The 15,804-nt window shown below is 37.4% G+C and overlaps 1 protein-coding gene across 3 annotated transcripts; it reads right to left on the bottom strand.

Moving 5' to 3' along the window:
* Nucleotides 1–417: 417 nt before the first annotated feature.
* LOC107766063 (uncharacterized) lies at nucleotides 418–4,121 on the bottom strand. Of its 3 annotated transcripts, none has more exons than XM_016584775.2 (3): nucleotides 3,956–4,121; nucleotides 2,780–2,851; nucleotides 418–1,904 (listed from the first exon to the last, which is right to left on the bottom strand). In XM_016584775.2, exon 3 carries the CDS (start codon nucleotides 1,755–1,757, stop codon nucleotides 567–569), a length of 1,191 nt encoding a protein of 396 aa, XP_016440261.2. In that variant the 5' UTR covers nucleotides 1,758–1,904; nucleotides 2,780–2,851; nucleotides 3,956–4,121; the 3' UTR covers nucleotides 418–566. The 3 variants fall into 3 exon arrangements, with proteins under 3 accessions (XP_016440261.2, XP_016440260.2, XP_016440262.2); XM_016584774.2 differs by having other exon boundaries at nucleotides 2,780–2,960; nucleotides 3,956–4,054; XM_016584776.2 differs by lacking the exon at nucleotides 2,780–2,851 and having other exon boundaries at nucleotides 3,956–4,077.
* Between the last annotated feature and the right edge of the window lie 11,683 nt (nucleotides 4,122–15,804).

Raw genomic sequence — 15,804 nt, 5'->3', positions numbered from 1 at the left:
ATAACTCGATACCAATAAACCGCTTTTACGATTCGGTTAACGATTACGGTTTGATTTTGAACAGCCCTACACAGAAACATCATTTTTCATCAAAGTAACAAATAGAAATAGAATTGTGAATTCAACAAACTAAAATTTAAGATGGTGAAACAGTCAGCTCTCTATAACATTATTCTTATATAATAACCATTCTTATATAACCATTCACTGTAAAAGCCGAGTTTATCTCGGAACCGATTATTATGTTACGTTATAATATATGTCCTCTATAACAACACTTCACTATAGCAGCCAAAAAAATATCGAAACAAACGAAGTTGTTATAGAAAGATTTGACAATATTAGCAGGTGATCCAACATTTTCCATGTTCAGAGTGCACCTTCACTATGCACTTTCGAAGCCTATAACCATAATGAGATATGTCACAACCATTTTTATTCCAGATTGTCATCACACTAGCATGATATTTTTGTCAATAGTAGGGCAACTCCTAGTAGGATTGCCAGCAAATTTTACAGATAAAAAAAGAAAAGAAAATGCCGGGCAAAATTTTCAACAAACATTCTTAATCCTCTCCTAAATCTAGAATATGGCCCTTGTAAGCCATCAATAATTCCTCTGCATTTTCAGTAAATCTCAATATATACTTTTCCAAGAACACATGCTCCGACAAACACATCACATAATAAAAACTTGGCTCTTTCTTCGCAAGTTTTTTTGACTTTATCAGCTGAATAACTTCATATCTGGGAATCACTCTATCCTCCATGCTAAACATCAAAAGTGTAGGATGCTGTACTAAAGTTGACTTCTTTAACTTCATTGTTTCCAAGAAAAACACTAGTCCAAGTCTTATTTTCTCCTCTGAACTTCGGAATAAACTTGGTGCCCTCCTAAACATTTCCATGCACTCATTTATCGAGAAACCAGAACTCTGAAGCAAAAGCAATTTCCTCGAAAAAGACTCATGACTAATACAACCTAGAGTATGAAGTCCATGCACCAACATTCGTGAATCAGTAGAAAATCCAATATCTATAAGTTTAGCGACAAGCTTTTTAAGCTCAGATTCAGGCAAAGCAAAAAGATGAGGTTGTCTCTTCAAGAGTGATGATAGTTGAGACCCAACAATCCCAATGCTCTCCAGATATGAAATATTAGGAATCAGTCTCAAGTGAGGGGATTTATGTACAACCCAATCGCACCTTCGCAGAACCCGGAACCAATCACCATTATCAGTACCGTTTATAAGGACTTTATCGAGAACTTCAATGCAAGGCTTTAGTATTTTCTCCACACTACGTGTTAATATAATCGCCTTTGTGGAAATTAGCCTACCCAGATCAGAACCAGTGATACCCAGTTCTTGTAATAGTTGGATCTTTGGCTTGAGTGTCTTTTCAACATCGGCCAGGAGGATTTGTGGGACATTACGAACAGCGGATTGGATTTGTGCATCTGTGAATCCAATGGACTTGAAGAAATCGACAACCGATTCAGCTTTTTCAACATTTTTGACCCAAGGATAACGGTTGGATACTGCCAGGGCTTTAGATTTTGGAAAGTCCAAGGTGTTTATTAGGTAGTTAAGGAGAACAGGATTTTCTCGGTTTGCATTTTGAGCAGACTTTTTGGTTACCACCCGAGATAGAGAAGAAAGAGAGAAGCGGAAAGAAGAAAAAGGACCAGCAGGTAGGGAATGAAGATGATGTGAGTGAATAGATAAACTACGGCAGCATAATTGGATCGCGATCATGAGTCCTTCTCAATCTGTTCACAGGCAACGGCCAGAAAGACTTACAGAGAGTTTTAAGAGAAAAACTTTGAACAAAGCGATTCAAAGTCAAAGATAGGTGGAGGTGGAACAAAGATGCTACCCATGCTTTCTCCAAGCTTCACTTCCCTGGAAAAAAAAGATGAATAAATATTACCCCTCAATTAATTTAACGAATAGAGTAACCTATTGTGTTGTGTGAAGCCAGCCTATCTTTACAAGTGGAAATGTTTGAGACCTACAAATTTGAAAAGATATAAATGCTAAGGGAAACTGATCTATAAATCAATCCAAAATGAAGTAACATTTTGCCATTAAAGTTCACTGATAACACAAAAGTTTACTCCCTCTATCTAAATTTGTGTGTCCCTCTTTTCATTTTGGAACGTCCGAGAATGTTTAACATCATCTCATTTTTATATAACTCTTACACTATCAAGAACTCATATTCCTTAACCTACACAAATTAAAGTTTGATAATATGTTTTCCCTATTAAACTAACTTTTTAACCATGAATTTAATATTTTTTCATCAAAATTATATGGAGGGGTATTTATTATTAAGATAGTAATTTTCACATCTGCTAACATACTAACTTCTAAACTCAAGTGGCCAGTGTGGATAGAATTGATGACAAAAGCATGAAATTGTAAGTACCTCCAGATTGAAAAAGGAGGCAAACTCACAACAAAGGTCAATATTTCATCTTTGACGGCATCCATATCTTTTTCCTCATTCCATTATAAAAATACAGAAACTTTGCAATAATCAAAAGCAGATATATAGAACATCAGAATTCATGAGCCAATATCACATAGAATACAAATGAGAATGCAAATAAATTGTAAAGAAACAGAAAACTCAGAGAAGCACATACAGCAGTTCATAAGCCGTACTACATCACTACAAATAATTGTAAAAGGGGGCTATGATTTTAGTCTCACTAGAATCAGACAATAGGAATCCTAGAGAAGAAAGCGAAAGAGACCATGAGTGAACTTACTAATAGATTTCGACGGAGATAGATATCGCCGAGGAATTGCCCGAAAAATAGATGGACGGAATAGTAGCAGCGCTGAAAGAAGAGAACTCAGCATAATTTGACTGTCATCACACTACCATGACATTTTTGCAAATAGTATGGCATCTTTAAACCTCGAGTCAATAATAGGGCAGCTTGAAGCCTAGTAAAATCGCCAGCATATTTTACTTAAAAAGAAAAAAAGAATGCCGGTAAATTCTCAAAGAACATTCTTACTCTTCTCCTAAATCTAGTAGATGGCCCTTGTAGGCCATCAATAATTCCTCTGCATTTTCTATCCCAATTTATGTGTCCCTCTTCTCATTTTGGAACGTCCCAAAACGTTTAACATCATCTCATTGTTTATATAACTTTCACACATTCAGATATTCAATTTCCTTAGACTACTCAAATTTTAAATATGATGTGATGTTTTCTCCAGTAAACTAACTTTTTAGTTTTTAACAATAACTTTAATATCTTTTCCCATCAGAATTTATCAGATAGAGAGAGTACTATTAAATAATAACTATTGCATCGCCTAACGCACTAGTTTCAAACTCAAATTCCCGTGTGAATAAAATTGATGACATATGCATGAAATTTTAAGCACCTCCAAAACTGGAAAAAAAAAACTCAAAAAAATGTTAACTTTTTCATCTTTGACGGCAGTAATATCTTTTTCCTCATTCCAATACAAATTTACAGAAACTTTGCAATAATTAAAGACAGATTAATAGAACATTGATGTGAGCTGAACTGAGAGTAGAGAATGTGGCTGTGCTTGCGTGAGTAGTACGTGTAGAAATTGTATTAACCCAAATAATTTTTGTGTATAAGTTGTATTATCTACACATTGATCTGTTTGTAGTCTCTATTTTGTCACTTCAAGTCCAGTTCCTTAATCATGCTTGTGAAGCTTAAATCTAGTATATGCATCGAGCTCGAGCTACATTTTCAGACTATGAATGAGAATCCCTAGCTTCTTCTCTTTTCTTAGTTTATCTTAGCTCCAATTTCGCATTTCAGATTCAGTTTTGGTTCGAATTGGATCAAACATCATAATTTTACAAGCCAATAGCATATAGAAGCACACACTGCAATTCATAATCCGTACTATACAACAAAAGGGTTTAAAGAGACAATGAGAGAACTTACGACTCTATTTCGCCGGAGATAGACATCGCCGAGGAGCTCGCCGGAAAAAGAGATGGACGGGGAGTTCGCATCTGTTATATGGTCCATTATTTTATCCCATCGGCTAGATAGGATTTGGGCTTATTAGTTTGAAAACCTATGGGCCTAATATATTTTCTTTCTGCCCAAAATGTTTTTTAAATTCCAAATTGAATTTATTTCTTGTACCAAAGTAATAAAACCAAAACAAATATAAATAGTATTATAATGTGAACAATTAATTTTTTACCACACCCAAATTCTATACTATTTTAGTGTAAATATTTCTTTTAGGTCTAATATTAATATTTTAAACTTTTTTTTTTTTCCTTAGTTTGTTACTTTTTGGTTTGGCTTTTCGTTAGTTACTTTTATTAAATAACTTTTTGCTTTTTGTGAAATGAAGAAAAGAGAAAATAAAATACATAGCTAAAAATATTAGCCAACTACTTTTAGACTTATATATTATAGATATAAGAAACTTAAATATTTACACTATAGTTTAAATTATACTAAGAAAAATACCATAGCTTACTTATTAAAATTATAATTAAAAGAAATCATATATATAGAGATAAAAGTTTAAAATATTAAGATTAGACCTAAAATAAATATTTACACTAAAGTAGGGTTGTGTAAAGTTTTTAAAGAATATTACTAAAAACTAACGGAAAAAGGGTAAATCTTAAAAATATACAAAATGAATGACTATCCTAACTAAAAACCCACGATTTCCTCCTCCCCATCTCCATTTCCCCAAATTCTCTCACTATCTCCTAATATATCTCTTCCTAACTTCCCCCACTCATCTCACCATTAACCCACACATCTATATCAAGCCAACGATCCAACCAACTTTGTTATAAAAGATCATTTTTCTCACAGTAAAAAAAGAGGAGGAGGGAAAAACTTGACTGGGAACTAAAAGAAAAAAAAAGAACGAGAGAGAGAGGGACAGGAGGAAAAGATTTCATTGAGTGGAGAGTTTGAAAAATATTTGGCTTCTTTATTTCTTTAAAGAAACTTTAGAAAGAAAAATGGAGTTTGAATAGAAGCAAAGATTCGAGTGGACGTTTGGTTACTGCTTTGGTTCCGATTCCGAGTTTTTGTCTCCTTTGGCTGCTGTCTTTCTCATTTGGAAATTTTGAAACTGAAGTTTGTACGTACCAGTTTTTACTATTATTGGTAAAGAAGCTTCACATTACAGGTTTTCTTCTAATCTTTTGTTTAATCTATTTTAATGTGTTTGTTGGAAGATAGGGGGGGGTTGGCGAGACCCATACCATGTCTATTCCAACAAAAAAATAGTGTAAGTATATTGGAGGGGGACATGGACCTCACCTCCAGAAAAATGAAAATTAAAGACTGACCAGAGTGAGTCTTCGAACGAAGATGAGAGGATTACAACAAAATCTTTCCTCTCATGTCAGAGTAAGAGAAAATTAACTTACAAAAAAATTGGATTTTTCATACCTAATTCTAAAACTAGGTAGTTGCCACTTGCCTAGTAGAAAAGGACCATTTACATTCCTTGGAAGTTGTTGGAATGTATAGAAAATCCCACTGTTTCCACTAGAGGCTGCATTCTTGGCTAGTATGTCAGTCACTAAGTTGGCTTCTCTGTAGCAGTGGGTAACATGAATATGACTTTGATTAATGCTCCGAGAAGTGTCTTCAATGATCTTATTAAGCCTGAGATTGTTTGTGTCTCTCATTGTGAGCATGTTGGCTACTATTTGTGAGTCAATTTCCCGATAGAAGCCATTATGGCCTTCCTAAGTACACCATTGTACTCCCTTTTTTGCAGCCAAAGCTTCAGCCATGTTATTACTATTACTTTGAACTGGTACAGAAAAAGCCATCAAAAGATCTCCTTGTTCGTCCCTAACAATGCCTCTTATTCCTTCCCTTCTTGTTCCCATAATAAAACTTCCATCTGTGTTCACTTTAATCTTGCATGCTGGTGGTTTTTGCCATATGACTTGACTAATAATAGTTGTGGGTCTCCAAAGTTCTACTTTTTCACAGAATATAGACCATGGCCATGTCACTTTGCATCTTGGAAAAGCCATTGTAATAGCTGATTGAATGTTCCAGCTGACCTGCTGTTCCATTTTCCTGATGTAGAAATTCCTTTGATCCCCATAGCTACATGAACACCAGCTACTCCAAATGACCCAACTTACGACCAACGGTAATGCATGTATGATGAAGTTGTGAAATTTATTCCTCGGTTTCACTTCCCACCAGTTCTTGAAGATTCTTCTCATGTGCCATTTTTCATGTTTAATGCCTAGAGGAGCCCCAAAACAAATCCAGATGTGTTTAGCAGAATCTCCTTCAATAAAGACATGTTTCACCGTCTCTCTTTTTGGGTTATCACAAAACCTACACCTGGATACATTATGATTACCATAATTAGCAATAATATTATCAAAAGGTAACTTACCAAAGTATAGTCTCCAAGCTAGGAAGGATATTTTGAACGGGGTACTATTTAGCCACATGTTCTCCAGAGCTTCATTTTCTTATTTTCTGCTCCTTATTAGCTGCCACACACATTTGTTGGTGTATAGACCATCGGCCGAGGCTTCCCAGATAGCATAGTCTTCTTTATTCTGATCATCAATGTCAATGGCACAGATATCTATGGTTATCTGATCATTGAGAGTGCCTCTAAGTTTCTCTATGTTCCACTGACCATATCTGATGAAATCCTTTACTAAGATAGACTTAGTGTGTCTTTTGTGGGGAAAATGATCAGCAAGTGCACCTTTTCCCGATCAATTATCCCACCAAAAACTATTGTTACCCTCATTGATACACCCTCGAATATTATTCTCTACTTTGTTTCTAATTTGCGTCAAATGTTTCCAGGCATGCGAGTCCCCTGGGGCCATTTTTCTTTACCGAATGAGACCTAATACAATATTTAGATCTTAGGTATGAGGCCCAGAGTGAATTGTTGGTTCTAAATCTCCACCATCATTTTATGGCTAAAGTGTCTAATGTCGTGCATTGATCTTATGCCAACTCCACCTTCATCCTTGGGAAGACAAAGGTTCTTCCAGACACTCTAATGATATTTTCTTTTATCAGCTGAAGTGCCCCAGAAGAACCTTGCAAAATATTTTTCAATCAGGTCAAGTGTGCCTTTGGGTGGACTCATGGCAGACAATGTGTAAATAGGTAGAGATTAAAGGATTCTTTTGACGAGAACCATTATACCACCACAAGTTAACATTTTACTTTTCCACCTGTTGAGTCTCTTGACAATTTTAGTCACCATCGCATCAAAGTAAACAATTTTTTTTCTCTCCACATATAGAGAACACCCAAGATAATTGAAGGGAAAAGACTTAACCATGAAGCTTGTAGCCTCTCTCATTCAGTTAATTCTGTGAGCTCTCGATTTAGGATCAATGAGGAAATAACTCTTATCATTGTTGGCCTTTTGACCAGAAGACTTCTCATAATTGCTAATTTGTTTCATGATCAACCTGACTGATTTGTTGTTTCCACCACTAAAGATCACTATATCGTCTGCATATACTAGATGATTAATTTGAGGGCTTCTGTGATTCATATAGAAAGGAGTGAAATTAGGATTATGTTGAAGTTGATTGAGTGATCTGGACAACACTTCTGCAACAATGATGAAGAGATGATGAAAGAGCTTAATCCCTTGAGAATAAGTGAAAAAACCTTTTCTGGATCCATTAATCACAATCGAGTACCACACATCTGAAATCAACCTCCAAATAATATCAATCCAAGGTTTTTCAAAACCAAATTTTCTCAGGACTGAGGTCAGAAAAGTTCAAGACAACCTATCGTATGCCTTGGCCATGTCTAGTTTAATAACAATGTTGCCCCCTCTATTTTTCCTGCTAACACTTTGAATAATTTCTTGTGCAAGCATGCTATTTTTTGTAATTAGTCTACCCTTAACAAAGCCACTTTGATTAGTTGAGATCATTTTGGTTAGCAAAGTACTAACCCTCACAGCCATAATCTTAGAGATGATCCTAGTGGTGAAATTCGTCAAGCTAATGGGTCTAAGCTCTGAAAAGTTTGACGGAGACTCCACTTTTGGAATAAGAACCAGGCATGAGTGTAAAAAAAACTTTTGTTAAGGTTTTTTCATTGAAAAATTCAATTACAAATGTACTCTTGAATTTGAATTCCTAACCATTTGATATATTCTGCATGAGCTTCTAAAAAAATAGTCCACCCAAAGGTACTCTTGCAAAATATTTTTCAATCACGTTGTGATTACATATTTTGGCGGACAATCAGGTTGTGATTACAAACACATAAACATTGGCAGACAATGCTTCTAAACAAAAAATGTTTAACTTCCCTTCAAGAGTTCATGTAAAATCCTTGTAGTCTGCTTTGGGTTTGGAGTTTATTTGAAATTTTCCTTTTATGTGTTAATTTGAATTTTTTTTTTTCTTAAATTTTTGTGAAAAACTCACATTACAAGTTTCAATGGAAGGTTGTGATATTTCCATTGATTAGTTTTCTTAGTTTTACGTTGATCTCTCTTCCAACGTGACTAATAGTGAATATTGGTTCAATTTGTAATGTGGTTTCTTTTTCTTTCTTTTTTTAATATTTTTTTATTTTATCATGCTTGGATTCTGGTTTGGAATTGTTGGACATTTATTCTTTTACTAGTAAATATGCCTGCGCTTTGCGTGCGATCGGTATAACTTTTATTCGACATAAAAAATAATCCTTATACTAATATCCGAATATGTTAAAGATGCTTTTCCAACCCAATAGATTAAATTTCAAATTTTAATCCATCTTTTATCTAACGAATTAGTTTGATTTATTTTTTCCTAATTTCCCATCGCTTATGTGTTTCTAATCTTCTAGACCTCCCCAATATAAAAATAACAACACAAAATGAAAAACAAAATAAAAGAAGAAGGGTAAAATCGAATATATCATACAAATCAACGAAATCAAATTCTAGAAATATTTTCTCTAATTTTTTCCTTCCCTTTTCAATTCCATTTACCTTTTTCCTCTATTTCTTTTTGCTGTTTCTTTTTCCTTTCTTACATCCTTACCCATTCATTTTTCAAAAAAAAAAGGAAAAAAAAAAAGAGAGAAAGAAGACAAAACGCCTTTTTTCAAATCCAATAGATTAAACTTCAAGTTCTTAATCCATTTTTCATTTGACAAATTAGTTTTATAAAAAAATTTTCTGGTTTTCCACCACTTATGAGTTTTTAATCTTGTAGACTTACCCAAGAAGAAATAACAACATAGAATGAAAGAAATTAAAAGAAAAAGGATAAAATTGAATATGTGGCACAAGTCAATAGAATCAAATTTTACAAATATTTTCTCTAATTGTTTCCTTACCTTTTCCATTTAAGTTACCCTTTTCTTCTATTTCCTCTTCTTTTTTTCTTTATTACTCCTTAAGCATTTATTTTTCAAAAAATAAAAATAAAATACAAAACTCCTTTTTCTTCTTCTCTAATTTCTCAAAATAAAGATAGCAAGTAACCAAAGAACCTCAATCCATAATAAAGATAGGTGACCAATGAGATTCAAAGGCATAATAATGGTATGTAACTAAAGAGACACAAAGCATTTTTGATGTGGTTTTTAAAAATAAAACTGCAAAAAAAAAAAAAAAAGTGAGAGAGAGAGAATGGAAGGGCAAAAGAAATAAGAAAAATAAGAATCCTTTTTTATTGAAGGTTATTGAAAGAGACATAAAAAACATTAGTAGTTATTCTCATCTTCGTATAAGAAGGGTACTCTCACCTCTTTAATTGTCTTTTATCCCCTGAACAACAATGACAGAAAAATCAAACGCATAAAATATCACATAGAAAGATTAAAAGGGAATATGGACAAAAAATCATTGCCCGCAATTTTGAAATAAATGAATAAGAAAAGTCAACATCCCATTCAACACACTACAAAAAAAGGGTCAAATAGCGGCAGTTAATTAGCGCGGTCACCGCTAACTCCCACAAATTATTTCAAATTGTGGGACTTTCTCTAGCCGATACAATTAGTTATAATTTGCAGGGTCTAGAACCTCTACTACATTAAAAGAAAAAGAGCGCCAGACTTCTAATTTTTTCACTATATTTTTATTTTCCCTCATTCCCCCCCTCCCCCCCTCCCAAAACCTTTAGACCTAACCCAAAAAGAGCGTCAGGCGTCTCATACCCTCCTCTCTCTCTCTCTAGTCTCCCCGCCTCTCTCTTACAGTACTGAAAGAGCATAGCATTCAAGTTTTCCCAATCACAATAATTTCTTCTTCAGTTTATTTGTGTAACGACATGGCCGGTCGTTTTGAGAGTTAGAGCCCCGAACCCCTATTAACTGCTTTTTCCATATCTATTTCTGCTATTGTGACTTGCCGGGATGATTGATTTTGAGTTTCGGAGTGTTTTGGGATACTTAGTCCCTAAATGAGAGTTTAAGCCTTAGAATTTGGACCGTAGTCGGAACTGTGTGAAGACGATTCTGAAATGGAATTCCGTCGATTTTGTTAGCTCCGTTAGGTAATTTTGGACTTAGGGACGTGTCCGGAATGTGTTTTGGGGGCCCGTAGCTCATTTAGGCTTTAAATGGCGAAAGTCGAAATTTTGGAGTTTTGGATTGATAGTGGAAATTTTGATATCGGGGTCGGAATCCAATTCCGAAAGTTGGAGTAGGTCCGTAGTGTTGAATATGACTTGTGTGCAAAATTTGGGGTCAATCGGACGTGGCTTGGTTGGTTTCGACATCGGTTGTCGAATTTGGAAGTTTCAAGTTCTTTAAGTTTGAATCGGAGGATGATTTGTGATTTTAGCATTGTTTGATGTGATTTGTGGGTTCGACTAAGTTCGTATGGTATTTTAGGATTGGTTGGTATGTTTGGTTGAGGTCCCCGGGGGCTCGGGGGAGTTTCGAGTGCTTAACGGATCAAAAGTTGGATTTGTGTTGCTGCTGAAATCTTCAGGCATCTGTTATTTTCGCAAATCATCGAGGGTTTGAAGTTCACTTCACAAATTTGATTGAGAGCTTGGTAGAAGGCAAAATTTGGAGAGATTTTCGGAGGAAGTTTTTGGGTAATGATTCTTAACTCCCTTATGATTATATTTCACTAATCTATGCTTGAATTCATCGTTTAAATTCGGATTTGGGGTGAAAAATTGAGAAAAGTCTTTAGGCCGAATTTTGGGGTTTTGACCGAGATTTTGGTATCGGATTTTAGTAAATTTGATATGGATAGACTCGTGAGTGAATGAGCTTTCGTAGTTTATGACTTTTACCCGATTTCGAGAAGTGGGCCCCACAGGCGATTTTTGAGTTAAATTTTAGAATTTTCGTTAAATGTTGATTTCGTTAATTAGATGAGTCTATTATTGTTGTATTTATGATACGCAATTTTTTTGGCTAGATTTGGGCCATTCAGAGTCGGATATTCATGGAAAAGGCATTTTGACCGATTAATTGAGCTTGACTCGAGGTAAGTCGCTTGCCTAACTTTGTGTGGGGAAAATCCCCTTAAGATTTGGAACTATTGTGTTATGTGAGCACCGTGTACGTGAGGTGACGAGTACGTACACGGGCTAGTTGTGGTAAAACTCGATTTTCTTACCGAGCAACAACATGTTTTCCTGTTATTTTGAGTTATACCATTTTAATGAGTACTAATCTATTTCTATTCTTAATTGAGTTATTCCAATATGTGTAGTTATCATGTTTAGTCTAATACAACATGTCTACATATCTTAATTATTTATGTGAATTATGTGCAGCATGCTTAGTGAATTTTTTGCTTCTTCCCTGACTCGTACTTAGTCTAAATTGTAAGAATTTCGTGATGTAGTTGTATTTCTATCATTCGCGCTGCATATTTACTTTGGGACTACAGAACGGTATTCCGGGAGATCCCCCTGTACTGCATATTTATTTTGGGACTACGGAACAGTATTCCAGGAGATTCCCCTGTCTTGCATATTTACTTTGGGACTACGGAACGGTATTCCGGGAGATCTCCCTGCACATTTACTTTGGAACTGCGGAACGGTATTTCGGGAGATCCCCCTGCTCATTTACGTTTGGGACTACGAGACGGTATCTCGGGAGATCCCCTGTTGTGTTTCTGTGTACTGAGCTGTTACCTTCTATGATTTCATTATTGTTAAATTTTAGCCTTTATTTTATTGCGGTATTACACTCTATATTATTTTATTATATATTTACCAGTAGGGCCCTGACCCGACCTCGTCACTACTCGACCGAGGTTAGGATTGGTACTTACTGGGTACCGATTGTGGTGTACTCAGGCTACTCTCTGCACATATTTTTTTGTGTGCAGATCCAGGTGTACCTTATCAGCCGCACTGTCAGTGAGCCGGGACAACTTTGGAGACTTCAAGGTATATCTGCCGCGTCTGCAGACCTCGGAGTCCCCTTCTACTCTTTCTCATGCCCATTATCTTCTGTATTTTTCCTTGTTAGACTCTGATTTATATAGACACTAGATTTTCCTTCTATAGTTTGTGATTCACGATGTTCCGGGTTTTGGGATTTGTTGTGTATTTTTGAATAGTTGGTTAAATTTATATTTTTATTTCATTATTCCACAAAATGTTAGGCTTACCTAGTTGTAGAGACTAGGTGCCGTCACGACATGACACAGAGGGGAAATTGGGTCATGACAAGTTGGCCTATCACGTCCGATTGACCTCAAATTTTGCACATAAGTCATAAATGACATAACAGAGGTATTCCAATTTTCAGAATCAGATTCTGACCCCGATATCAAGAAGTCAACCCCCCGGTCAAACTTCTCAAAAATTAAACTTTCGGTATTTCAAACCTAATTCCTCTACGGACTTCCAAATAATATTCTGGACACGCTACTAAGCCCAAAATCACCATACAGAGCTATTGGAATTATCAGAATTTGAATCTGAGATCGTTTACACATAGGTCCATATTCGGTCCACTTTTCTAACTCAATTATTTTTTCAATTATGAGACTAAGTGTCTCATCTCACTCCAAGTTCCTTCCGGACCCAAACCAACTAACCCGATATAACATAATATAGCTAAATAACACAAAAAGAAGTAGAAATGGGGAAAACGGGGCTATAACTCTCGAAACGACTGGCTGGATCGTTACAATCTCCCCCTCTTAAATATCCGTTCATCCTCGAACGGGTCTAGAAACATACCTGGAGTCTCGAATAGGCGTGGATATCTGCTCCGCATCTCCCGCTCGGTCTCCCAGGTGGCCTCCTTCACAGACTGACCTCTCCATTGCACTTTCACTGAAGCTATATCCTTTGACATCAACCTTCGAACCTGTCGATCCAAAATAGCCACCGGCTCCACATCATAAGTCATATCACCCTCCAACTGAACCGTGCTGAAATCCAAAACATGGGACAGATCTCCAATATACTTCCGGAGAATGGAAACATGAAATACTGGATGCACACTCGACAAGCTGGGTGGCAAGGCAAGCTTATAAGCCACCTCTCCTATCCTCTGAATCACCTCAAAAGGCCCAATAAACTGGGGGCTCAACTTGCCCCTCTTCCCAAACCTCAAGACACCCTTCATGGGTGATACCTTCAGCAAAACCTTCTCTCCAACCATAAAAGACACATCATGGACCTTCCTATCCGCGAAGCTCTTCTGCCTAGACTGCGCCGTGCGAAGCCGCTCCTGAATCAATTTCACCTTATCTAATGCGTCCTGGACCAAGTCTGTACCTAAGAGCATAGCCTCACCCGGCTCAAACCATCCAACCGGAGATCTACACCTCATCCCATATAAAGCCTCGTACGGAGCCATCTGAATACTCGACTGATAATTGTTGTTATATGCAAACTCCGCGAGTGGCAGAAATTGGTCCCATGAACCCCCATAGTCAATGACACAAGCACGCAACATGTCCTCCAATATCTGAATAGTGCACTTGGACTGCCCTTCCATCTGAGGGTGAAAAGCGATGTTCAACCCAACCTGAGTACCCAATTTTGCTGCACGGCCCTCCAAAACTGCGATGTGAACTGAGTATCCCTATCTGAAATGATGGAAACTGGGACACCATGCAGGCGAACGATCTCTCGGATGTAAATCTCAGCCAACTGCTCTGAAGAGTAAGTAGTACCAACTGGAATGAAGTGCGCGGACTTGGTCAGCCGATCCATAATAACCCAAATAGCATCGAACTTCCTCAAAGTCCGTGGGAGCCCAACTACAAAGTCTACGGTGATCCGCTCCCACTTCCACTATGGGATCTCTAATCTCTGAAGCAAGTCACCCGGTCTCTGATGCTCATACTTAACCTGCTGACAGTTGAGGCACCGAGCCACAAACCCAACTATATCCTTCTTCATCCGCCTCCACCAATAGTGCTGCCTCAAATTCCGGTACATCTTCGCAGCACCCGGATGGATAGAATACCGCGAGCTGTGGGCCTCCTCAATAATTAACTCTCGAAGCCCATCTATATTAGGCACACATATCCGGCCCTGCATTCTCAGCATGCCGTCATCACCAATAGTCACACCCCTAGCATCACCTCTCCAAACTCTCTGCCCGACGACTCAAAGCATGGGCCACCACATTGGCCTTCCCCGGATGGTACAAAATAGTGATATCATAGTCCTTAAGAAGCTCCAACCATCTCCGCTGATGCAAATTAAGATCCTTCTGCTTTAACAGATGTTGCATACTCCGATGATCAGTATAGATCTCACAATGAACCCCATACAAATAATGACGCTAAATCATCAAGGCGTGAACAATGGCTGCTAACTCAAGATCATAGACATGATAGTTCTTCTCATGGGTCTTCAACTGGCGTGAGGCATAGGCAATCACCCTACCCCCCTGCATCAAAATACAACCAATGCCTATCCTCGAGGCATCACAATACACGGTGTAAGAACCTAAAGCTGATGGCAAAACTAACACTGGAGCTGTGGTCAAAGCAGTTTTGAGCTTCTGAAATCTCTCCTCACACTCATTCGACCACCTGAATGGAGCACCCTTTTGGGTCAATTTGGTCAAGGGCGATGCAATAGATGAAAATTCCTCCACAAAGCGACGATAGTAACCCGCCAAACCAAAAAACCTCCTAATCTCCATGGCTGAGGATGGTCTGGGCCAACTCTGCACCGCCTCTATCTTCTTCGGATCCACCTGAATACCCTCATTGGTCACCACGTGCCCTAAGAATGCTACTGAACTGAGCCAAAACTCACATTTGGAGAACTTTGCATAAAGCTTCTCCTCCCTCAATCTCTGTAATACAATTCTCAAATGCTGAGCGTGCTCCTCCTGGCTACGAGAGTCCACCAGGATGTCATCAATGAATACAACGACAAATGAGTCCAAATAGGGCTGGAATACACTGTTCATCAAATGCATGAACGCTGCTGGGGCATTGGTCAGCCCAAAAGACATCACCAAGAACTCATAATGGCCATATCGGGTCCTGAAAGTTGTCTTAAGAATATCTGAATCCCGAATCTTCAGCTGGTGATAACCGGACCTCAAATCGATCTTGGAGAACACCCTCGCTCCCTGAAGCTGGTCGAATAAATCATCAATACGAGGCAAATGATACTTGTTCTTGACTGTGACCTTGTTCAACTGTCTGTAATCAATACACATTCTCATGGAACCATCATTCTTCTTCACAAATAGAACTGGTGCACCCCAAGGTGACACACTAGGCCGAATAAATCCCTTATCAAGGAGTTCCTGAAGCTGTTCTTTCAATTCCTTCAACTCCGCCGGTGCCATACGATACGGTGGAATAGAAATGGGCTAAGTGC

This window comes from Nicotiana tabacum, chromosome 23 (genome assembly GCF_000715075.1).
Source record: "Nicotiana tabacum cultivar K326 chromosome 23, ASM71507v2, whole genome shotgun sequence".
NCBI classification, from domain to species: domain Eukaryota; kingdom Viridiplantae; phylum Streptophyta; class Magnoliopsida; order Solanales; family Solanaceae; genus Nicotiana; species Nicotiana tabacum.
The sequence above is the reverse complement of the archived record's forward strand: the minus strand, read 5'-3'. Positions and strand labels throughout refer to the sequence as shown.

What these genes read in the sequence shown, in the direction of transcription:
- LOC107766063 (XM_016584775.2), bottom strand. Translation starts at nt 1,757, where the DNA reads ATGATCGCGATCCAATTATGCTGCCGTAGTTTATCTATTCACTCACAT.